A 25,178-nucleotide genomic window follows, 5' to 3' on the forward strand; every position below is an offset into this window, starting at 1 on the left:
TTTTTATATATAGGGAACCCACTATGATGTTTTTGGAGATGCTCTTAAAATTTCTCTTCTTGGATGAACACTGTGCAGGTCTTCAGTCCATATTGACTACTTATCTATCTACCTTCCCTATCTTTACAGTATTCCCTAATTCCATTACCAAATAAAGAAAAGCGACTTAAGCATCATTGCACTTGGTTGCCTTTGTACCTCACTTTTCTATAACAAAAATTGCAAAATTTTACCTTGGTATGGTCTCTTTCAAACTAACATTTTCCTAAAATACTACTGTTTCAACTTCATGTACATGAATTCGTATGTAACTAATTCCATAAGCATCTATGGGCTACAATTTAAAATTCATTCCTGGATCAAGCAATATTCAGATCCGACCAATCAGTAAACTACTAAAACAAGTGGGACAACATAAGATCGATAGATGTATTTATATCACATAAAACTAAGGTGAGGAGCATTCATAAAACTACTTTTCCGAATAATTTATGGATCAAAAAATTTACAAATTTATTTAATAGGTAGATAATTTATAGTATTTAGCTGATTTCATAATCATTTATAAGCCATTCTAAAGTTTATTTACAATTTAATCAAGATATGGAGTTAGTCGATTAGTAAACATAGCGTACTAAAGCAAGAGAACATACGAATTTATAAGTATCTGGCTCATCTACCAACCCTGAACAGAAGACATAGCCAGTATATCTGCCTGTTCTTGTAAATTTATGTAACTGCCCTATTATTGATGGGTAGTATATTATACCAAGAGGGTAGTGGGACTCGAACCTGCCTAAACTGACCCCGATTCGATTTTAACAACCTTATGATATCAGACCTAGGCTTAATTTCATAAGATAATTCTGTTAAATATTTTCCGTATCATTTAATCCACAGACACGTTAAATTACTAAACACCAAGCACTACAAACAACCACGAAAACATTGGTATGAGGAGCTAATTTCCACATAATTTGACGGTTAAACAAATAGCAATACCTGGAATGAGTAAAACAGAAATATACAAAGACAACAGACCTTATAATCATTCCGCTGAAAACCGGGAATCTCGAGAGCTTCGACATCGAAGGAATCAATCTTCGGCTCGGTTCGAATCAATTTATAATCAACATTATCATCTTCATCCGAGTCCAACACGTGTTGCGGAGGCAAATCCTCATCATACTCATCGAAATCGGCGTCGTTTTGATGATCCGCTTCATCATCATCTTGATAAATCCAGCGGCGTGAATCGGAAACCTTGGCTTTGTTCTTGTCTTTGGCGGATCTGTGGTCAGACATGTTTGTGAGATATGAGCTGCTACTGTGTGCGCATTTATTTATAGGTTTAGATTAGTAGAGATGATGACAGTTGTATGTATGTGTATGTATCTGTCGAGGCAAATGCAATGGTGAGATTCAACCTGCACGTGCGGATGTCCACGTGATACAACCCTCAACTGTCTTAACCCGGGCCCAAGTCTCTTATATTTGGGTCCCATTATATTGCCACATAAGCAAAACAGGGACATGGGTGATTTACGGGGTGCAGGGGTGCCCGCCGGTCGGGTTGGGCGGGTTATACGTTAAAAATGCTTTAGAGGGGTGTATTGGATTGAAATTTTAAAACATTTTTTTGCATTCATGAAATCCGAGGGTATTCGATTGGGATTGTTTGAAATCCATTAAAATCTTGAGGTATTCGATTGGGATTTTAAATTATGCTATAAAATCTGGTGATATTCAATTGGGATTTTAAATTATGCTTTAAAATCCGATGGTATTCAATTGGGATTGTTTAAAATCCATTAAAATCTGATGGTATTCAAATGCTGATGGATTTTTTTTCATTTCATAAAATGATGGATTTTGTGGCATTCTTCAGTATATTTTAAGTTTTTTGAAATCCCACCAAAATCAATGGGATTTTGAAGCATTGTACCTAAATCCTATAAACTCTGCGAGATTTTATCAAAAATCCACACAAAATCAAAATCCCATACAATCCATTAAAATCCATAGACTAAAAACAATCTATTAAAATCCCAATCGAATACACCCCCATTAAAATCCCAATCCAATACACCCTTCAGCTCCAATGCATAATTGTAGCAGAAGTATTGTCAATGTTATTTTATCCTATATAATATTATGTAATTAATCGCTTGAATCAAACTAAAGTGTTTGAATAGAATAAAATATGATATAAAAGACAAGGTTGCAAAAATGGACGAGGCCCAGCGAAGCGGGATCGGACTGCTTTGTCACACCTGCTCCACCCCTAAATATGTGCTGAGAACCCATTTCACGGGGTCCAACGCAGGAGTTAGGCCTGCGTTAGAGTTGCTTTTAGAGCACCCCCAGCGCCCCCTGCCCATTTTCCCCGACCCCACTTATATGCCACATACACTAAACCAGGCCCTGAAAGGAAATTGGCCATGTCTGTGCAACGCTACGCCCATTTACCAATTATGCTGGACTCATTATTTCGTTATTATATTATATTAATAATAGAATGGTAATTTATAAAATAAAAAATATGCACCATAATCAATCATATTATTAAAAAGACAAATACAAGGAAAAATATTACATTAAAAAAAGACACGAGAAAGCGTTGAGATAAAAACATCACAATAAAAAAATTAACGATTAATATGAAATTGCGAGATATGCTCAACCAAGTCATTTTGTAGCTGACGATGTGCTCGTTTATAACGCATCTGTATAGTGTTTTGAATATACGTTTCATACGCGACAAAAAGGTTCTTCGCCTAAGTTTGGTTGCGATAAACCATTTTGTTGCATCATCATAACTTGGCAGGGGACCAAATTGAGTGGCATACGTGTCTCTCTCGTCTTCAACAATCATATTATGTATTATGATGCATGCTCTCAAGATTCTCCCAAGATCGTCTTTGTACCAGAAGCGTGCCAGACCACATACAATTGCGAAACGAGACTGTAACACACTGAATGCTCGTTTAACATCTTTTCGCTAGCTTTCTTGATATTTTGAAAATAATGTTCTTTTATCACCTTGTGGACGTGGTATCATTTTAACGAATGTTGCCCATTCAGTTCTGTGCACCTTCATTTATTCGTTGCCACCGTTTTCTCATAGCAACAACTCCTCTTTTGATGATGCTGGGATTGTCCTCTTCACAATATTGCTTAATTCTGTCCCAAAATGCTTCGGCTTTTTGATCAGTACCGATTAGTGGATCAATTGACACATTCGACCATGCACTTATTAAGAGCTTATCTTGTATCCACGTCCAGTGGCTAGTATTTTCACGTACATCTTCTGTTTCCTCATAATCATCATTTAGATCAACAAAGTTTTGTGTTACCAAAGGCTGGCACTTGCGAATCTGGAGAATTTTGGATATTGATAGTTGATTGTTGAGTTTCAAATTGTGAATTTGAAAATGGAGGAAATGAGAATGGATAAGGAGAATTTTGAGGATACATAAATGGAAATTGAGAAGCTTGAGAATGTGAAAATGGAGGTTGAGAATTTGGTTTTGAGTAGTAAAATTAGAATTTTGTGGATTTGAAAAATAAGAATTTGGATATATATATGGAAATTAACGGTTTGGATTTTGAGAATTTGGAGGAGGGTGATTATTTGGATGCATTTTTTCAAAGAGAAAATTTTTAAATTTTGTGAAGTTGAAAATATGAATAATGAGGTGATTATATATAGGAGTAAAAATATAGCTGTTAAAAATATATACATTACCTTTTTATAAGTAACGTTCGAATAATAACGTTCATATGACCGATAGCGCAGGCAACAGTGAAAAGAAATAAAAAGTAATAATAAATTAATCAAAGTAGAGTAACTGGTCGTGGTCAGCTTAGTGGGCACACCCACTTTCTTTATTTTGTTCCAACGCTTATTTTTGAATATGGCCATGCCATCTTTGCTTTCTCGTGGATCGAGACACTCAAATGGGCAGCGTTGAAGCTGCTCTTAGAGCAGCCACAGCGCTTGTGGCCATTTGCCACACCTCCGTGACCCCACTGCTGGACACATGTACACAGCTGGGCGGTGAAATTTTTTTGGCTAAGTTGGTCCAATGGTATAGCCCATATACCAACTTTACAGGTACTATTACGTTCTTATTTTATTACATTTATAATAACATGATTGTTTATAGTATAAAAATATGCACATAGTTAATCATATTATTAAAAAACAATTTCAAGGAAAAATATTATATTAAATAAAGGACACAAGAAAGCATTGAATTTAAAACATTACAATTAAAAAAAATTAACGATTAACATGAAATTGCGAAATATGCTCAACCAAGTCATTTTGTAGCTGACGATGTGTCTGTTTATCACGCATCTGTATAGTGTTTTGAATATACGTTTCATACGCGACAAAAAATTCTTCGTCTAAATTTGGTTGCGATAAGCCATTTGTTGCATCATCATAACTTGGCAGGGGACCAAATTGAGTGGCGTATGTCTCTCTCGTCTTCAACAATCATATTATGTATTATAATGCATTTTCTCATGATTCTCCCAAGATCGGCTTTGTCCCAAAAGCGTGCCAGACCACGTACAATTGCGAAACAGGACTGTAACACACTGAATGCTCGTTCAACGTCTTTTCGCTGACTTTCTTGATATTTTTAAAATAATTTTCTTTTCTCACCTTGTGGACGTGGTATCGTTTTAACAAATGTTGCCCATTCAGGATATATTCCATCTGTTAAGTTATATATCACATTATAATTATTTCCATTGATAGTATAATTTTCCTCTGGAGCACGACCCTGTAGCACATCATCAAATATTGGTGATCGATCTAAAACATCTATGTCATTGTTTGATCCAGCAACTCCAAAAAATGCAAGCCATATCCATAGATCAGATGAAGCAACCGCTTCTAGTATAATTGTTGCAACTCTTTTGAGACCACTCATGAATTGTCCCTTCCATGAATTGCCACGAACCTCGCCCATTTGTAGTAGACGTTGCACGTCATTTGAGTTCGGCTTTCGTAAGTATTCACTTTCAAATAACGTAATTATATTGGAGACAAATTGTTTTAAGGTTTCAACCGCAGTACTTTCTCCAATACGAACGTAATCATCAATAGCATCAGCAGATATACCATATGCCAACAGACTCATTGCCGTCGTGCATTTTTGTAAAGGTGATAAACCTTTTTTTCCCACTGCATCATTTCTTTGTTGAAAGTATGGATCAAAATTTGAGACAGCATCAACAATACGAAGAAAGACATGTCTTCCCATACGGAATCTTCGTCGAAATATATTTTCCGGATATACTAGATTCGATGAAAAATAATCATTCACTAGACGTTGATGACCTGCTTCACGATCTCTGTAAATACATCTTCGAGACGTGGATGTTAAGCTCTGCCCATATATTTTCTAAAAGAGCTCTGGTTGACGATTGTTTTTAGTGTCATCACAAAATTCTTCAATAAATTCTTGAGTGAATTGTTCAGTGAAGCTTTCTGTTGTGGGTGTTTGATTCATTTTGATGTGAATTGAAAGAACTGATACATCTAGTTTATATAGAAGGTAAAAACGAATATATTCTAGCTTCCAACGACTAGTTTACAAGAAAATAAAAATAAGTACTAGCTCCCAACGGCTAGTTTACAAACAAATAAAAACAAACAAGAAAAGACAAGCACTAGCTTCCAACGGCTAGTTTACAAATAAATAAAAACAAACAAGAAAAGACAAGCACTAGCTTCCAACGGCTAGTTTACAAATAAATAAAAACAAACAAGAAAAGACAAGCACTATCTTCCAACGACTAGTTTACGAACAAGAAAAGACAAGCACTAGTTTCCCACGGTTAATTTCTTGCCTCAATTTTCTCAAGCATTTTTGCATGAATCCTCTTTTGAGCATCATTCATTTTAGTAGTATCCGCTAGATTGACTTGTAAATCGAGCTCAGTTTGCTTCGTCTCGAGCTCTCTTTGTCGAGTCTCAATTTCTTTTTGCTTCATTTCATTTATTGTATCCATTATGTTCATTTTTCTCAAGTCATTAACTTGAATAGCTTCATATTCTTCAATTTTCGCAGTTGTTACCTTTCCCTTTCTTTTAGCAGCCTTTGTATCTTTTGGACGAACCAGTTCAAATTTATCAGATGTTGGTGTATCGTTATTTCCCTCTGATGAGTAAGCTCTAGGCTACTTAATTTAGTTCTTTTAGAACTTGCACTAGATGTAGGAGTTCTCCACTTAGGATGTCTACGAAGCTCACGCCAATGATTATCAAAATTCATCTTTTTCTTGTATTGAGCCAAATGGAGTTCATCATGAGCTTTCTCACTTATGTTATCCAAGTTTGAACCACTCCCAATAATTCGTTGAGCCTCATCATAACATGACCCAAATTTCTGAGCACTTTCATTTATTCGTTACCACCTTTTTCTCATAGCCACAACTCCTCTTTTGATGACGCCGGGATTGTCTTCTTCATAATATCGCTTAATTTTGTCCCAAAAGGCTTCGGCTTTTTGATCAGTACCTATAAGTGGATCAATTGACACGTTCAACCATGCACTTATCAAGAGCTTATCTTCAACGCACGTCCACTGACCAGTATTTTCACGTACATCTTTGGTTTCCTCATAATCATCATTTAGATCAACAAAATTTATGTTAACAAAGGCCGACACTTGCGAATCTGGAGAATTTTGGATATTGGGGCCGTTTGGACAAGCTTAAAAGAAGTGACTTCTTGCTTAAATTAAAAGAGTGGAGCAGAAGTGAAAAGTAAATAAGTGAATAAAGTGTTTGGAAAAGAAGCAGAAGCTGTGAGAGAGAAATTAGGATTCTCAGCTTCTTAAAAGTGCTTCTGCTTTTTTACACAAACGGATCAAGAAAAGCAGAAGGCAGAAGCAGGAGCTGATTCCGGTAAACAAACAGGCCCATTGACAGGTGATTGTTGGGTTTCAAATTGTGAATTTGAAAAGTGAGGAAATGAGAATGGATAAGGAGAATTTTGAGGATATGGAAACGGAAATTGAGAAGCTTGAGAATGTGGAAATGGGTGTTTGAAAATTTGGTATTTGAGAATTAAATTAAAATTTTGAGGGTTTGGAAAATAAGAATTTGGATATGGATATGGAAATTGAGAGTTTGGATTTTGAGAATTTGGAGGAGGGTTATTTGGATTCATTTTTTTGAGAGAGAAAAATTAAAAATTTTATGAAGTAGAAAATATGTATAATAGGATGATTATATATAGGATTAAAAAAGTAACCGTTACAAATATATACGTTACCTGTTTTCAAACGTTCATATGCTAAAGTCGATGGAGCATTAATACAGTGCATGTCAGGAAAGTAATAATAAAAAAACAAAACTTGAGTGAATGGCCGTGGCCACTTTACTGGCCGTGTCCACTTTTTCAATTTTTGTCCAGCGCGTAGATGTAGAAATAGGCTAACCAATTTTGTTTTCACGTGGTTCCATGCACCCAATTGGCCAGCATTAGAGCTGCTCTTAGCATTAAGGTTAAAAATGTGTCGGGTTCGGGACGGGGACTTCATTTTCCAGCCCCACCCCATATATATTTTTACTGCCCCGTCCCCGCCCCATTCCCCGCGGGGATATATTTCTAATCCCCGCGGGGATTCAACATATACCATACTCTCCCCATATTTTGGCGGGGCAGAAAATTATTCCCCGTCACTATCCCATTCCCCATTTTAGCGGGGGGATATGCCTCGTTCGGGATGGGTTGGGGCGGGTTAAGGCGGGTTCCCCATTTTCCCCACCCCATTTTTAACCCTATAGAGCATGTGCAGTGCATAAAACCAAGTCCTCTGCCAAATTCTGTATTTTGTGTGCCACATAAGCAGCAGCGGGCTCAACAAAAAAGTTGGTCATATTATTCCTATGCAAAGCCCAAGTTTTAGTTTTGTGTAGGTCATGTTTACACATTTTAATTATATTTTATGATACGTTACATTTCCTTTTATTTACTAAGCATATTATTATTATATTTAATTAGTAGTAATATAATAAAAATTGTCTCTTTATTTTTAGTAAAATGATTTAAATAATTAAGAACTTAAAATTTTTAATATAAACAAAATTAAAATTAAAACACTAATTAAATTGCATTACATATTTTAAAAGAAAAAACACTACAAGAACAATTGAATTTAAAACATTACGAAATATATTTTAAAATAAAAACATTACAAGATCAATTTAATTTAAAACATTACATTTAAATAAGTTAGCCACTATTATAAATTCTTGAGATATGCTCAACCATGTCGGATTGTAGTTGATGATGTTTCTGTTTGTCGCGAAGTTGAATATTTCTCTCAATATACATTTCATAAGAAGCTAAATTTTCTCAGCCTAAATTTGGAGGTGGCAAGCCATTTGTTGCATCATCGTAAGATGGTAAAGGACCGAAGAGAGTGCCATATGTGTCTCGTTCATCTTCAACAAGCATATTATGTAGTATAATACATGCTCTCATTATTTTAGCGAGATCTGCTCTATCCCAGAAGTGTAAAAAAATGTACATGAAATTTACATATTTATAGTGAAAAAATTATAACTGTTGATGAAATTTACAACAGCTTGTTACTTTTTCAGGTTTATAGCGTTAATATTAACGTTCTGTATGTTCTGCATAGCCAAGTTTATAATAGAGAAAAGATAAAATATAATTAAAAAATAAAAAAGCAATTTACAGGCAAGAGTTGGCCAAGCCCAAGTAGGCGGGCCTCGACCAACTTTCTAATTTCACTCCAACGCATGTGCAAGGCCTGACTGCGTTTCTCTCTCCGCCACATCAGATAGTCAGGCTCGCGCTGCACTTGCTCTTACAGCAGCTACAATGTTGCATGCCCCCTTTCCTTTTTTTATGTCAAATCATTCCGTCCACGCGGAAAGACAGGGCAAGATAAAACATTTGGGCAAACTCCTCCGACGCATGTGCCCACTTGCCACATTTTGCGGGACCCTTCTTTCTCATATTATATTATGGTTCAAGTTAACTAGTGGTTTGTATTATTATTTTAATTTATTAAATAATATTTAAATTGTAATTATTTAAATTAAAATGATTAATTCTTAAGAAAATTAATATTAAAAGCTAATACATCTAACAGAATTAAAAACAATAAATTAAAAACATTACACGAGGAAACAAATTATTAAAAATAGTACAATAAGAAATTAACGACTATTATGGAACTGCGAGATGTCCTCAACCAAGTCATTTTGTAGCTGACGATATGTCCATTTATCACGTATTTGGAACTTATTTTGAATATACCTTTTCATACGGGATAAATGGTTCTTCACCTAAATTTGGTAGAGATAAACCATTTGTTGCATCATCATAAATTGGTAAAGGACCAAATTGCGTGGCATAAGTGTCTCTCTCCTCTTCAACAATCATATTATGCATTATAATGCATGCTCTCATCATTTTTCCAAGATCTGCTTTGTTCCAAAAACTTGCAGGACCATGTACAATTGTGAAACGCCGGGAGTGTTTGAATATGGATGTGGAAATTTGGATATGGATATGGAAATTGAGGGTTTGAATTTTGAGAATTAGTAGGAGGAGTGTTGTTTGGATTCATCTTTTAATCTAATTTTTTGGAGAAATAGAGAGTATGAATCATAATAGTGTGAAAATTTATATTTATAAGTGGTACAAATATTACAGTTACTAATATTTACGTTACAAAATATTAACGTTACAATTTATAACGTTAGACTACTTTTATGAACGTTATACTACTTTTATGTACATATCAACTTTTTTTAGTTTTGACAAAAATATATTAATAAAATATTAAAAAGTGAGCAAATGGTCGTGGCCAGTACAGAGGTCACGCCATCTTTTTTTTTCAAATGCTCCAATGCTGTGTCAGGTGAATAGTTGAAGCCAGTGACCATTTTGAGTGTCCCAAGACACCAAGCGGCCTGCATTGCAGCTGCTCATAGAGCATGCACAACGCAGGGGGTCATTTCCCCTGCTCCCCACTGACAAGTCCGTGACACCTCAGCTAGAGGTGGCCTCGTGAAAAATTGACCCTGAGCCATCCAATGCAAAGCCCACTTTTTATATTTTTTAGGGTCTCTAATATTATTATTATAATGTATTTTTAGTATACGATTTTATAATTTGATTCTAAATTTATTTTATTAATGTTAAAATTGTAATAATTAAATTAAAGTAATTAAAAATATTAAAAATATTATTAAATTAAAAAAACATGTCCCAATAATTAAAATGCATCATATCATATTATTAAAAACCATGGAATAAAAAACAGTACACAAGAAAACATTAAATTTTAAATGTTACAATAAAAAAATTAACGATTCTCGTGGAACTGCGAGATATGCTCAATCAAGCCATTTTGTAGCTGACGATGTGCCCGTCTATCACGCATCTGCATACTGTTTTGAATATACGTTTCATACGGGACTGAAGGTTCTCTGCCTAAATTTGGTTCTGATAAACCATTTGTTGCATCATCATAAGTTGGTAATTGACCAAATTGAGTGGCATATGTATCCATTTCGTCTTCAACAATCATATTATGAAGTATGATGCATGCTCTCATGATTCTCCCAAGATCTTCTTTGTCCCAAAAGCGTGCTAGACCATGCATAATTGCAAAACAGGACTGTAACACACCAAACGCGCGTTCAACGTCTTTTCTTTGGCTTTCTTGATATTTTGAAAACAATTTTCTCTTCTCACCTGGTGGACGTGGTATAGTTTTAACAAACGTTGTCAACTCAGGATATATTACATTCGTTAAGTAATATCCCATATTATAATTGTTTCCATTGATAGTATAATTTATCTCTGGAGCACGACCTTGTAGGACATCATCAAATACTAGTTACCGATCTAAAACATTTATGTCATTATTTGATCCAGAAACTCCAAAAAATGCATGCCATATCCAAAGATTGGATGAAGCAACCGCTTCAAGTATAATTATTGCAACTTCTCTATGACCACTCATGAACAATCTCTTCCATGCTTTTGGACATTTTTTCCATTGCCAATGCATGCAATCAATGCTGCCCATCATACCAGGAAAGCCACGAGCCTCACCCATCTGCAGTGGACGTTGTATGTCATTCGAGTTCGGCTTTCGTAGGTATTCACCTTCAAATATTGTAACTACAATTGAGATAATTTTTTTCAAGCCTTCAACCGCAGTACTCTTTCTAATACGAACGTTATCATCAACAGCGTAAGCAGATACATCATATGCCAACATACGCATTGCCGCAGTACATTTCTGTAAAAGTGATAAACCTTTTCTTTCCACTGCATCAATCCTCTGTTGGAAGTATGGATCACAATTTGAAACAACATCCACAATACGAAGAAAGACATGTCTTCCCATACGGAATCTTCATCGAAATATATTTTCTGGATACACAGGATTCGGTGAAAAATGATCATTCACTAGATGGTGATGACCTCCTTCACGATCTTTGTATATATTTCTTCGAGGTGTGGATGTTGAGCTCTGTCCATGTATTTTATGAAAGAGCTCGAGTTGACGATTTCTTTTAGTCTCATCGAAAAACTCTTCTTCAAATTCTTCAATTAATTTTTGATTCATGTTGATGTGAATTGAAAGAGATGATGCATCAAGTTTACATAGAAGGTCAAAATGAATATATTCTAACGGCTAGTTTACAAACAAATAAAAACAAGCACTAGCTTCCAACGGCTAGTTTACAAAGGAATAAAAATAAGCACTAGCTTCCAAAGGCTAGTTTACAAAGGAATAAAAACAAGCACTAGCTTCCAACGGCTAGTTTACAACAACTAGTTTCTTGCCATAATTTTCTCAAGCAATTTTGCATGGGCCTTCCTCTGAGCATCATTCATTTTTCCAACGGCTAGTTTACAAATAAATAAAAACAAGGACTAGCTTCCAACGGCTAGTTTACAAATAAATAAAAACAAGTACTAGCTTCCAACGGCTAGTTTATAAAGGAATAAAAATAAGCACTAGCTTCCAAAGGCTAGTTTACAAAGGAATAAAAACAAGCACTAGCTTCCAACGGCTAGTTTACAACAACTAGTTTCTTGCCATAATTTTCTCAAGCAATTTTGCATGGGCCTTCCTCTGAGCATCATTCATTTTTCCAACGGCTAGTTTACAAATAAATAAAAACAAGGACTAGCTTCCAACGGCTAGTTTACAAATAAATAAAAACAAGTACTAGCTTCCAACGGCTAGTTTACAAAGGAATAAAAATAAGCACTAGCTTCCAAAGGCTAGTTTACAAAGGAATAAAAACAAGCACTAGCTTCCAACGGCTAGTTTACAACAACTAGTTTCTTGCCATAATTTTCTCAAGCAATTTTGCATGGGCCTTCCTCTGAGCATCATTCATTTTTCCAGTATCTGCCAAAATGACTTGTAAATCCAATTCAGCTTGCTTCGCCTCAAGCTCCCTTTGTCGAGTCTCAATGTCTTTTTGACGAATTTCATTCACGGTTTCCATTATAGTCATTTTCATCAAGTCATTAGCTTCGAAAGCTTCGTATTCTTCAACTTCGGCAACTGTTGCCTTGCTTGTTCCTTTCCTTTTAGCTGCTTTTGTACCTCTAGGATGAATCGGTTCGAATTCGTAAGATGTTGGTGTATCATTATTTCCCTCCGATGAGTAAGCTTCAGAACTACTTAATTTAGTTCTTTTAGAACTTTCACTAGTTGTAGGAGTTCTCCACTTGGGTTGTCTACGAAGCTCACGACAATGATTGTTAAAGTCCGACTTTTCCTTGTAATATTTTAAATGAAGTGCATGAGCTTCTCAATCATGTCATCCAAGTTTGAACCGCTCCCGACTATTCGTTGAGCCTCGTCATGACACGATCCAAATTTCTGAGCACCTTCATTTATTCGTTGCCACCTTTTTTTCATTGCCATAACTCCTCTCTTAATAACATCAGGATTATCTTCTTCATAATATTGACGAATTCGATCCCAAAATGCCTTGAAGCGGGCATAAAATGCGTCTTAATAAGTCTCTGCTCCAAAAATGTACCGCAAATGAGGGAGAGCTGCGTCGGCTTTTTGATTAGTACCGATTAGTGGATCGATTGACACATTCAACCATGCACTTATTAGAAGTTTATCTTCAACCCATGTCCACTGACCAATAGCTACTCATATATCTCCGGTTTCCTCACAAATCATTATTTAGATCAATAATGTTTAAATGACCAAAGGCCGGGACTTGCGTTTCCTGAGAATTTTGAAAATTGATAGGTGTTTGTTGGTTTTCAAATTGTGGGTTTGAAAATGGAGGAAATGGAATATATGGAGAATTTTGAGGATCTGAAAATGGAAATTGAGAATTTTGAGGATATGGAAATTGGTATTGAGAATTTGAATTTTGAGAATTAAAGGGTAAGTTTTGTGGATCGGGAAAATAGGAATTTGGGTATGGATATAGAAATTGAGAGTTTAGATTTAAAAATTTTGAATTTTGATTCGAAGATGAGGGATTATTTGGATTCATCTTTTGCTAATATAAATTTTTTTAGAATTAAGGAGTGTAAATAATAAGGGCTTGGGGATTGGTGTTTATAGGGAAGAAAAATATTACCGTTTATAAGTATACGTTAATATTTCTTAACGTTTACATATCAACGGCTATTTTAATTATAATTTGAGGAAAAGCATGTGCGCGGCTTTTAAAAAAGTGAATCAAAATAATAATATAGAAGTAAAGTGTCCAGGCCCAGGGAAGAGGCACTGGACCAATTCAACCTATTTACTACAACATAGTTGAGTGCCACCATGTGCTGGACAAGTCCTTTTGCGTGTCCCAAGATGAAAAATAACCCCGCGCTGTGAGCATCCCCAATGGGGAGCCCAAGTCCACTTACACACGGGTCCTTTTTAATGCCACATAAGCATTAAGTGGACATTAGAAAAATGTGATCACTTCACTCCAATGCACAAGCCCACTTCCACTTACAAGTAGGTCTCATCAAATCTTATCTTTAATATTTATTCGAATTTATAATAAAATTATAAATATCTTATGATTATATATTTATACTTAATTTAAATAAATAAATATTTAAATATAATTTAAACAAAAATATTGTATTTAATTTACAATCAAAATATATTATATAATTAAAAAACACTAAAAATAATAAAATAAAATATTATAAAAACATGAATAAAAGCAAATGCATGAACAAACGTTCATAAAAGCTGAAAAGTAATGTGGAGGTGTCAGGTGGGCTCAGCCCACTTCCTCGGGCTCGGACGAGTCTGTTGGCTAACTATTTTGGGAACCACCAAGAAGCCAAACAGGCACCAGCTGATTTTTACATAAAAACTGGCTAGATGCCCCTACTAGGGGTCAGAAAAAACCGATTTCAAACCGAAATCAAGAAAAACCAGATAAAACCGATCCAAAATCGAAATCAAAAAATTAAAAACCAATCCGATTTAAATAGTTTGGTTCAGGTTTTGTCTCCCAACCAAACTGGTAAAAATCAAACCGAACCGGTTATTAAAATAATTATTAAATATTAAATAAAATATATTATGGACAATGATATGTCTACTCTTTTTTAGTCCTTCATTTCTTAAAATTGATTATCCTGCAGCTTGCTAGAGCCTGAGCCGTGAGAACCGCCCACGTGCCTGCCTTTCAGTAAGCAAAGAACGAGCCAAATTGTTGTTACATTGATTTATAAGTTATGAAAATATTTTAGTGTGGAAATTCACTTTACATGTGAATTGAAAGTTTTGTTTTGGAAACTTCAACTACTACTGTTAGGCAGGACCAGCAGGAACTTCTTTATGTTTATCTACCAGGAGTAATATATGTTAAACACGTTTATATATTGAATCGCAGAGTGAATGATTATTTCTTAGATGAATCTGAGCATTTTTGTCAAGTCATTATAAGGTTTTGATTGCTCTAATGCCGCCATATTATTTTTCAATTTTATATTTGTCAGTTTTGTAACCGAAACCGGGCCGATTATAACCGAACTGGTTCTTTTCAAACCGAATCTGAATCCGAACCGGCGGTTACAGTTTTCGATTTTAAAAACCGTGGATATATGGTTGCGATTCCAGTTTTATCCCGAAACCGAGCCAAATCGGCCCATGCTCTCCCCTAGCTCCAACGCAGGCACCGAAATCAAGCCCAGCTAACCCCATTTCATTTAGTTATATTCCTATAAATAAAAATTTGGTGTAGCAAACAATTACTTCAAAATTAATAGTATATAATTGAAAAGGCTCAAAATCAAATTGAACTACATAATTAAAAAAAAACATTACAAGAATACGAAAAATAAATAATAATACATTACATATTAAATAAATTAATTAACGATTATTATGAAATTGTGTGATACGCTCAATCAAGTCAGCTTGTGGTTGGTGATACTTCTGTCTGTCACGAATTCGAAAATATACCGTTTATTAGGGACAAAAGGTTCTTCCTCTAAATTTGATTGTGATAAACCATTTGTTGCATCATCATAAGTTTGTAGTGGATCAAATGGAGTGGCATATGTGTCTCTCTCATCTTCAACAATTATATTATGTAATATGATACACACCCTCATAATTTTAGTTAGATCCATTTTGTTCCAAAATCGTGTTAAACCACGTATAATTGTGAATCGTGACTATAACACACCAAAAACTCGTTTTATATCTTTTTGTTGGCCTTTTTGATATTTTGAAAATAGTCTCCTCTTATCACCGTGAGGACGTGGAATCATTTTAACAAAGGTTGCCCATTCAGGATATATTCCATCAGTTAAGTAGTAACCTGTATTATAGTCATTACCATTAATGTTGTCATTAACTTCTGGAGCACGACCTTCTAGCAATTCATCAATACCGGCGACCGATCTAACACATGTATATCATTGTTAGATCCAGCAACTCTGAAAATTGTATGCCATATCCATTGGTCCGATGAGGCAACAACTTCAAGCAAAATTAATCGGAACCCTTTCATGGCCACTCATGAACATTCTCTTTCGATGTTTTAGGACAATTTTTTCATTACCAATGCATGCAATCAATACTGCCCATCATACCAGGAACTCCACGATCATCACCCATCTTTAGTAAGCGTTGTACATCATTCGAGTTTGGCTTTCGCAAGTATTCATTCTCAAATATCACAACAACATCAGTGACAAATCTTTTTAAGCATTCAATCGTAGTTGACTCACCAATACGCACATAATCATCAACAACATCTGCAGATATTTCATATGCCAACATCCGCATGGCTGTTGTACATTTTTGTAAAGGTGATAGACCTTTTCTTCCTAGGGCATCAACTCTTTACTGAAAATATGGCTCAAAATTTGAAAGAGCATCTACAATATGAAGAAATATATGTCTCATATTCGATACCTTCTTCGAAATGTCTCAAGAGGATATACCTGATTTTCTGATAAATAATCCTTCACTAAACGATCGTGGGCTGCTTCACGGTCTCTGCATATCACCCTTCTTCGTTGCGTTGTTGATGAGCCTTCTTCATAAAATTGATTATAGAGTTGTAGACGGCGTTCTTCCATTGAATTGTCTAGTAACAATTCTTCTATTATTTCTTCAGTCTCTACACAATCGTAATCCATATATATACTTTAGTGGTGATTGTGAATGAAGAAAACGAGTTATAAAATGATGCTAGAATCGATATGTTATATAGAGAATAAAAGGAATAGATTCTGACGGCTAGTACAAGAAAAACAAGATAATCACTAGCCTCCAACGGTCACATTACAAATATAAAAAACAAATGCTAGCTTCCAACGACTACATTAAAAGAAGAAAAAGACAAACACCTACATCATTCTTGATTTCATTTAATCAAGTATTTTAGCGTGAATCTCCCATTGCTTATCATTCATTATAGTTGTGTCGGCCATTAAGATACGTGTATTAATATCCTTCTTTCGAATAACATTAAATTTCTCTATTAGATTTAATTTTCTCTTCGTATCAGCTTTCAACTGTTCATACTCATCCTCCAATTTTTTTGTTGCTTTTGCCTTTCCCTTTCCCTTCTTAGTTAGGACGAACAGGAGATTCCACAACATTCTCACGTGTTTCATCATTCAGCGATGTTGATACTCCCTAGAGTCACTTAATTTGGTTCTCATTCCACTTTCATAACTTGACGTTGGAGTTCCTCACTTAGGCTGTCTTCGAAGCTCGCTCCAATGCAATTCAAAATTCGACTTCTTTTTATATATAGTTTTGTGGAGATCATGAGCTGCTTCAATTATGTTGTCCAGATTTGAACCACTTCCCACTCTTCGTTCATCTTGTTCATAATATGACCCATATCGTTGAGCCCCTTCGTTTATTCGTTGCCATTTTTTTTCATAGCTGTAACTGCTCTTTTGATAAGCCCGGGGTCACTTTCTTCATAATATTGATGTATTCGATCCAGAAATGCTTCACATTTTTTATCAGCACCAATTATAGGATCAGTCGACACATTCAGCCATGCACTAATTAAGAGTTTATCTTCCTCCATTTCCACTGAGAAGGTACATCTTCGACTTCGTCAACATCATCATTAAGATCGATAATATTTGTGGAATCTAAAGCAGAAGCTTGTGAGTGAGGAGAATTTTCATTGCTAGTAGGCATTTGTTGAGTTCCAATTTGTAGAGGAATATTTTGAAAATTTTGGTAGAAGGAAATTGAGAATTGTGAGGGTACATAAAGTACGGATTTTGAAATGGAATTTGAGAATTTGGATTTTGGACATATGGAAAATAAGGATTTAAAAACGAATATGGATATTGAGTATTTGAAAATCGAGAATTTTGCGGGTTGAGATTTTGTGATTAAGAATTTTGTGGGTTGGGATTTTGTGGGTTTGAGATTGTTTGGATTTTGCAACTTCAATATTATTCTTTGTATAATAATATTGAAGTTGCAGAATGTTTTACATTAAATTTACAATCAATATACTTATATAAAGGAGAAACGAGGGGCGTGTAGGTGGCGCCTCTCACATCGCTCCGTTTTATTTTTCAAATTTTCTGGAATTTTTGGATGAAAAATGTCAAAAATTAGAACTACCTTTTTTAGTTTCGGGTATATTAGAAGCAAGTTTCAGATTCTGATTTTGTTTCAGATTATTTATGGAATATAGTAGTTTGAAAGTTTTAATCTGGTTTTGTTTCGGATTATTTAATTATGGGAAAGAGTAGCACACAAGTCTCTCTGCACTATAAATACCCATATAGATTGTAGGGTTTTGGATCATCTAAACACAACCTCCTCTCTCTCAATACCATAACCCTAGCCCTCTCTCGTGATAGTCTTCTTGCTCGATTTCTAACTCGGTGGTGCCGTTCTTCTGCAACGATAAGTGAAAGCTGTTAATACAGTTAAAAAAAATAAAGGTTGTTGCAAGCAAAGGTAATTATAGACCGCTATGTTGGATTCGACAAATCCAAACACATGAAAAGAATATAGTCTTGACATGATATTGATGGATGATATCAATAAATTAACTGTTGGTGATATATGTTTGTTGGTTATTATTTTGTAATATTTGTTTTGTTCTTCGGACATGTTTGTTGTTTTTAATTTTTATATGATTTACTTTGTATAGATGAAAAAAAATTATTCATGCATGATCTGTTTGCTCCGTTCAAGCAACTTTTAAGTGAAGGCTGTTTATACAGTATTATGTTGTTACAAGCAAGAGTAGTTATAGACCGTCATCTCACGGATTTAAGTTAGATGTTTTTGTGCACAATCAATCCGAAAAAATTGGAGTAAGGTGGCAATGTAAGAACATGATTATTTTTAAAAAAAACACAAATAAAATTAAGATTCGTCGTGCTTTAAAATGTTAATTACGTGTATAAATTTATTTTCTTTTTTTCACCATGAATTATAGTCCAATTTTAGAATTTTATATATTAGTATTGGTATTACATCAAGATTTTTATAATATAAAATTTATTTTATCCTACAAATATTAATTTTGAAACATTAATATACTTTTCATATACAACCACAAAATTATTTTACTCTAAAAATATTAATATTGAATCATTAATATAAATTTTATAGATCGCCGCAACGCGCGGCTTCTCAGCTAGTTATTTTTAAAAGACAAGTTTTTTTTATTTAAAATAGTATATTTGCTAAATTTCCAAAAATATATTATTATATGTGTAGTTTAATTAAAAATTATAAATAAAAATAATAATATAGAACGCTCTGCGCCCGTGTTACAAAATCACGAGTTAAATGAATTTGTTCAGCCAATAGAATAAAAGGAAAAAGAACAAAAGAAACATCCATAATAGCGGAAGCACAGTGTTCGCGAAAGTTCTTTGAGAGGACATAATTCAATAAAGCCAGGGGATCATCATCATTCAAACCCTAGAAGAATTTACAGGACGATGTCGCACTTCGGACGAGCCGGACCACCAGATATCTCCGATACCTTTTCTCTCCTCATCCTCAACATCACTTTTCGTATGACTCTTTCTCTCTCTCTCTCTCTCTCTCTCTCTCCCTCTCTCTTTCATTAATTGTATGAAACACTTAGATAATTAAAATTATTGTTGATATAGGCACATCGGCCGATGATTTGTTCCCGTTGTTTGATAAGTATGGCAAGGTTGTTGATATCTTTATCCCCAGAGATCGAAGGTATACATATATTTTCCTTATTTATACGTTATTTTGTGTTGATGAATTAAATTAATGTTGATTAAGAATGAATCGATGATGTAGTTCACTGATCTGAAATACATATTGGCTTTTTATCGGATTACTTGTAGTCTGATTGTTAATAATTAGAATCCGTTTGTGGTTGGTGAAAGTTATGAGGTTAATTTATACTAAATTATTGTGGTTATATTTTTTAACTTGTGAATTGTTTTAGAAGTTACGTTTAATTAAATTTTTCCGGGGGTATAAAGTGATATGTTTGATTTTCCCTTATATGTTATTATTGTTTACGTTGTTTATATTTGATTTTCTGATGAATCAGGACTGGTGAATCACGTGGGTTTGCATTTGTACGGTACAAATATTCAGATGAAGCACAGGATGCTGTTGATAATCTAGATAGTACGTTTCTATAGTTCTTTTTGGAATCGAATATGTATAATTAGTGAAGGTATTAAGGAAGTTTAGTACAGAGATATAATAATTCTGTCTTGTGATGTTTATTAATATAATGCATTACAGGGAGAGTGGTTGATGGTAGAGAAATCACTGTGCAGTTTGCAAAGTATGGGCCAAATGCTGAACGCATGTGAGTGCATTTAACTACATGAATATCTTGCATTTGATTGTTTGATTTAACATATTCTATACGCTTCTTTCGAGTGCAGCTATGGCCAGCTGCCTAAGCTTTAAATGTTTTATTACCAAGTTATATACATGTTGCATATATGAATAATATAAAGATATTTAAATGTGCAACTGAACATTTTTTATATACAAAATATTGTTTGCCTTGTGACTTCTGTCATTTCTTTACTGATAATCTGATATGAGGATAACTTATCCAATGCTAAATCATTTTGAAAGTGGAGTCACTTATTTTTTATTTATTTATCTTCTACTCTACTAAAAAACATATAAGTTGGGCACTGACAATCATCCATTTTCTTAAAAATCAGTCATCAGGGCAGGATCATTGAGAAGTCTCCTAGACCTGGTTTGAGATCTAGAAGCCCTCCAAGAAGGTAGGTCATTATCTCTTTCTCATTAAAATGTTGCTTGCTATCTTTGTTTACATTTGGCATTGTAATATGAGGGCAAGCCTAATGGTCTGCTATGTCTTGTTCTATAGCTATATTATAGAACAAAAACTAAAAATCAGCACTCGAGTGGTATTCTATATCTTGTGCTAAATTAGAACAATGTTATAGTTTGTTCTAAATATAGAACAAAAAGATAGAGGGAGCTATTATTGCCAACAAACCAAGAAAATAAAAATAGTCCTTGGTGTAAAATTAACTTGAAAAATAAATTTGTAGTTAAAAGAGTGAGATACTTGGAGAATAAGTTAATTCCGAACAAGTAATAGCACCAACTGTTGGAGACATTGTAGTTTAGCATCAAAAATCACTTTTTGATGCTAAATTATAGCATTAACTCCATTTATTTTAGCAAAACCTTTAGACTTGCTCTGAGGTTATAATGCAATATCCTGTTATCTAGTAAAAATTAGAAATTTAATTGTCTTGTGTAAATTATGAATATGGCACCAGGATATGGATTTCTTGTGGGAAGTTTAATTTACGGTTACTAAATAAATAAAATTACTATATATTAGCCTGTAATTGTTGTTGGTACTCAATGGCTAATGTTAATGTTACCTGGACATTGAACTTCATACTAGGTCCAGGGATGATTACTACAGGGATAGGGACAGGGATTACAGGAGGAGAAGCCGAAGTAGGAGCTTTGATAGGTATCGTGGCAGGGAAAAGCATCATCGTTATCGAAGCAGGAGCCGCAGTATAAGCCCAGACTATGAAAGAGAATGCAGGAGGAGCCGTTATGATTATGATGAACGCAGGAGGAGGAGTTCGCGGGAAAGGTGTCTTGTTATCTAAACTTCATGAGGTTTATGGTTTCAATATATGCTATATGTACTTTGCATTTAATCTGATGCAATTATATATTTAAATGATGTACAGCCTCAGTCCTCGAAGAAGTTTAACACCTCGGAGGTCCCCATCTCCTAGAGGTAGGAGTCCATATAGACGCAGCCACCATAGGCGATCTCCTACTCCTCAGAGTCTTACACCAAGAGATCGCAAATCTTACTCAAGGAGTCCTATTTCCAACAATGTGAGCTCACAAACACATACAACATCCAATGTTTAATGCACCCTTGTCAACATAAGCTTCTAGAACTAACCTGCAAATTGAAAAGAACAAATATTTACCTTTCAGTTTTTGTTTCTTATTTGTTTGGCTTACTTGGGACTTTTAATGATTTAATTGTTCAGCAGTGACCTGCAACAGTTATTCAGCATCTGGAGGAAGTGAGAAATCATCTTGTGTTGGCCTTCTGCGATGGATTAGACTTTGATCCTGATCTACTAGAGTTACAAGTGCTAGTTTGGTAGGATTAAATCTCTTGATACTTAATATTATCATAGTAATAAGTTAAGCATAACTTCTGTGGAGTTACAATTTGGTGGACACTGTTTTCCTTTAATTTATGGGTTGTTATTGACAATGATGCTTAGACTGATATGGGTTGTTTGCTCTATAACATTGAGAGAATGCGGTTTTAGTATGTGTTGGTATTTCATGTTCTCTTATATAAATGCCTGCCCTGTCATCCTTTCCAATTGACCTTTTCATTTTCTACATACATATCTGAAATACAGTAGTTTAGTGAGTGAAAAGATTTCCATTTGAAATATTGTGGTGGAATTTTACTTCTGATGTACTGACTTGTCATAAAATACACATTGATTTTTATAGCTATGTTCGAAGAAAGAATGAATGAGGCTGGGGGTTGCGGTGATATGAATGTTGTGCAATTAATGATTGATAGATGAATGATCCTGGTTTGAGTAGCAGAATGATCGTAGGGTTATCATGGTTTGAGTAGCAGAATGATCGTAGGGTTATCATTAGTAGATGAATGATCATGCATTGAATAGCGGAATGCGGTTCCAGAGACAACTATGAAATGAGTTTGTCTTTAAATGAGCCTGTGATGGGTAAGCGTTTAAAGTTCAGTATTTATTCTGAACCCATGATTATCTTTTTAAAATCAGTTATTAACCTGGTTATCACTTATGATTTTGATGCTAAAACTGATAATAAAGTATGTACAGTTAGAAAGTGAAAAATAATTGTTGCTGCCTTAAAGGTGGAAAGAGTATGTTGTTTCAGCTGGTAGATGCTGTTGCGTTTTTGGTGGATATATGATCCGTTTCACTGATGCGGATAATAACTATATGGAGCACACGTTTTTTTTGGATGAATGCACATGTTATGGGGCGGTGACAGGTTAACAAAATATTGTTTATTTTTTTGCATATGATCAAAAACTTTATCGTTTAAAACACCTGTGATTTTTATATTAATATTTCATCAGCAAACTCTGATTTTGATTATTTCTCTGAGTTGTTTTGGTACGTGGGTGCGTCGGCCGTATCTGTGGAGTTTGATTTGATGTTTCTGCCGTTTGTGTGATGTTTTTCTGGAAGCTGGTTCTTCTTTATCTTCTGGTGGGGTTTCTGTGAAATTTCACGTTGCAGGTGAATGCCATTGCAGGTGAATGCCACCTTGCTGCCTTGCTGAAGTAGGAAGTTCAAGGTTGGGCTTCCTGTAATATTTGTGTTCTCTGCTGTAGGGTGGGGATTCTGTGTCTTTCAATATTTTGTAGGAAGTGTTAAGGGGGGATTCAGAGTGTTTTCTGAATGGTCCTCCAGAAAACCATTGTTCTATGGTTAAAAAGAGGGTGACTGTCTCAATTTAAGCACCTAGGATTTGTGATTTAATTTTACTTTCAAGATGATATTTAAGGTGATGACCTAGTTAATCCATACTTGCGTCTTATGGGCTTACTAGGTGATCAGCCTTCTCTTGTTACATTAATTACAATTTTGTTTAAGGAAAGATGTGGGAAACCCTTGATCTTTGTAAAATGGTGATATTTGATTCACTAATGTCTCAATTTCTAGAACAAGTCATTTAGGACTTGAATGATATTAGCTAGACTTACTGGCTGTAGCTCCCGGAGTCTAGTATTTTTTATGCACTCGGGGTCAACAAGTTTATAAGACAGCCATATATAATGCTGGAGGGGAACAAGTTTTTTAGTGTTTTCTGCTTCAGGAACGAAAAAGGGGAATTGTTTTACATTCCCTTCATTTCAAAATAATAGTCGCTCCATTTCAAAATGATAGTCGCTTTGACTTTGTACATGTAATTTAAGATGAAAAAAAAACATATTTCTATGTATTGTTTTTCATTTTTTTATGTATAAAAAATATAAATCTTAAATTTTTTTTAGAATTTTTTTTTAAAAATGATATGTAGAGATGTTTTTTTAACACATCAAATTATGTGTTTGATTCAGAAAAAAAAACACATTAAATTATGTGTAAAAAATCTAAGCTGCTATTATTACTTGAGAATAGAGTGAGGGTGTATTTTGTAGTCAGAACACATATTTTGGCAGCCTGTCTAACATTCGATTGGGTTAACTTGTGCAAATTTCAATTTGGTAAAACGTTAAGAATGATGATTACAAACTTCAATTCTGCTAATTGGTACTCCCTCCGTCCCTTATTAATTTTCCTGTTTGCCTTGGACACGTTTGCCAACACACGCTTTTTATCGTTTATATCTTTAATTTCATATTAGTATTAAATAAAAAAACTTTATTGTATTAAAATACTCGTAAATACGAATCCAACAAGATCACTCATGACTATATTTGGTCTTATAAATTTGACGTAAATTAAGCATTTGTCTCATGTCATGAACAATCCCGACATTTCAAATAGGAAAAGCTTAAAGAAACAGAGGGAGTATCAAACAATTTTTTTATTTTTTTTTGGGCCAAATGGTATACAAAATTTAAACTGAAAGGTTACAAATTCAAAATCAACCAAAGTGTAAGTAAGGAAATGGATTGTTATGAGACTCGGGAAGGGTGAAGGTTTCGTTTATTCACAAAACTTTTAGACATCAATGAATTACAATGTTGACATGCACTAATGGTTAGGAGGGTGAAAATAACATTCTATATATAACATAATTAAATATAAACAAACCAAATCTTATTTATTCTAATTTATTTTAGATCCGATCGAAATAGGATTTTCGGGATAAGGAATAAACTAAACAAATCATGGATAAATATAAGCGATCTTTTCGTAGGCGTTTGCCCCGATTCAATCGGGAGATCGAATTGATTATAGACATGAGTTTAGTTAGTCGATCTGCGAACAAGGAAAAATATTATCTAGACCGGAGCTGGGCGATAATAGCTGCTCCGCGTCCCAAAGCGCGCGCCTCTCTTAGACGCGCAACACTAAGTAATCCAAGCCAACCCACATTACAAACATAGATTGGATTTTACTAAATAAAAAATTAAAAATAAAA

At 34.5% G+C, this 25,178-nt stretch overlaps 4 protein-coding genes and 1 pseudogene across 10 annotated transcripts in view; 1 reads left to right on the top strand and 4 right to left on the bottom strand.

The window, feature by feature from the left end:
* Positions 1-1,399, bottom strand: part of LOC108201360 (potassium transporter 7) — an 8,650-nt gene extending 7,251 nt beyond the window's left edge. The window contains exon 1 of one of the 2 annotated variants that reach the window (XM_017369653.2): positions 1,042-1,397. In XM_017369653.2, coding sequence (XP_017225142.1) covers positions 1,042-1,305 — 264 coding nt within the window. In that variant the 5' untranslated portion in view covers positions 1,306-1,397. Of the gene's footprint in view, positions 1-1,041 lie in introns of both variants that reach the window. The other variant, XM_017369657.2, reaches the window with a different exon arrangement.
* A 2,886-nt stretch (positions 1,400-4,285) lies between these two features.
* Positions 4,286-9,451, bottom strand: LOC108220075 (uncharacterized; annotated as a pseudogene).
* Positions 9,452-10,370: 919 nt separating this feature from the next.
* LOC108220084 (uncharacterized) lies at positions 10,371-10,835 on the bottom strand. Its single transcript, XM_017393740.1, has one exon. The coding sequence runs from the start codon at positions 10,833-10,835 to the stop codon at positions 10,371-10,373; it is 465 nt and encodes a 154-aa protein (XP_017249229.1).
* A 72-nt stretch (positions 10,836-10,907) lies between these two features.
* LOC108220087 (uncharacterized) lies at positions 10,908-11,423 on the bottom strand. The gene has a single exon (XM_017393754.1). The coding sequence runs from the start codon at positions 11,421-11,423 to the stop codon at positions 10,908-10,910; it is 516 nt and encodes a 171-aa protein (XP_017249243.1).
* A 7,898-nt stretch (positions 11,424-19,321) lies between these two features.
* Positions 19,322-23,730, top strand: LOC108205373 (serine/arginine-rich splicing factor SC35). 6 transcript variants are annotated; one of them, XR_001803949.2, is made up of 10 exons: positions 19,359-19,556; positions 19,655-19,733; positions 20,077-20,156; positions 20,277-20,343; positions 20,714-20,779; positions 21,439-21,639; positions 21,740-21,893; positions 22,055-22,170; positions 22,539-22,780; positions 22,933-23,730. XR_001803949.2 is itself a non-coding variant. In XM_064094260.1 (8 exons), exons 1-8 carry the CDS (start codon positions 19,481-19,483, stop codon positions 22,058-22,060), a joined length of 726 nt encoding a protein of 241 aa, XP_063950330.1. In that variant the 5' UTR covers positions 19,322-19,480; the 3' UTR covers positions 22,061-22,347. The 6 variants fall into 6 exon arrangements, 2 of the variants coding, with proteins under 2 accessions (XP_063950330.1, XP_017230804.1); XR_001803950.2 differs by having other exon boundaries at positions 23,340-23,730; XR_001803948.2 differs by having other exon boundaries at positions 22,539-23,730.
* The last annotated feature ends 1,448 nt before the right edge of the window (positions 23,731-25,178 follow it).

The sequence above is a fragment of the Daucus carota genome, chromosome 1 (genome assembly GCF_001625215.2).
Source record: "Daucus carota subsp. sativus chromosome 1, DH1 v3.0, whole genome shotgun sequence".
Classification (NCBI taxonomy): domain Eukaryota; kingdom Viridiplantae; phylum Streptophyta; class Magnoliopsida; order Apiales; family Apiaceae; genus Daucus; species Daucus carota.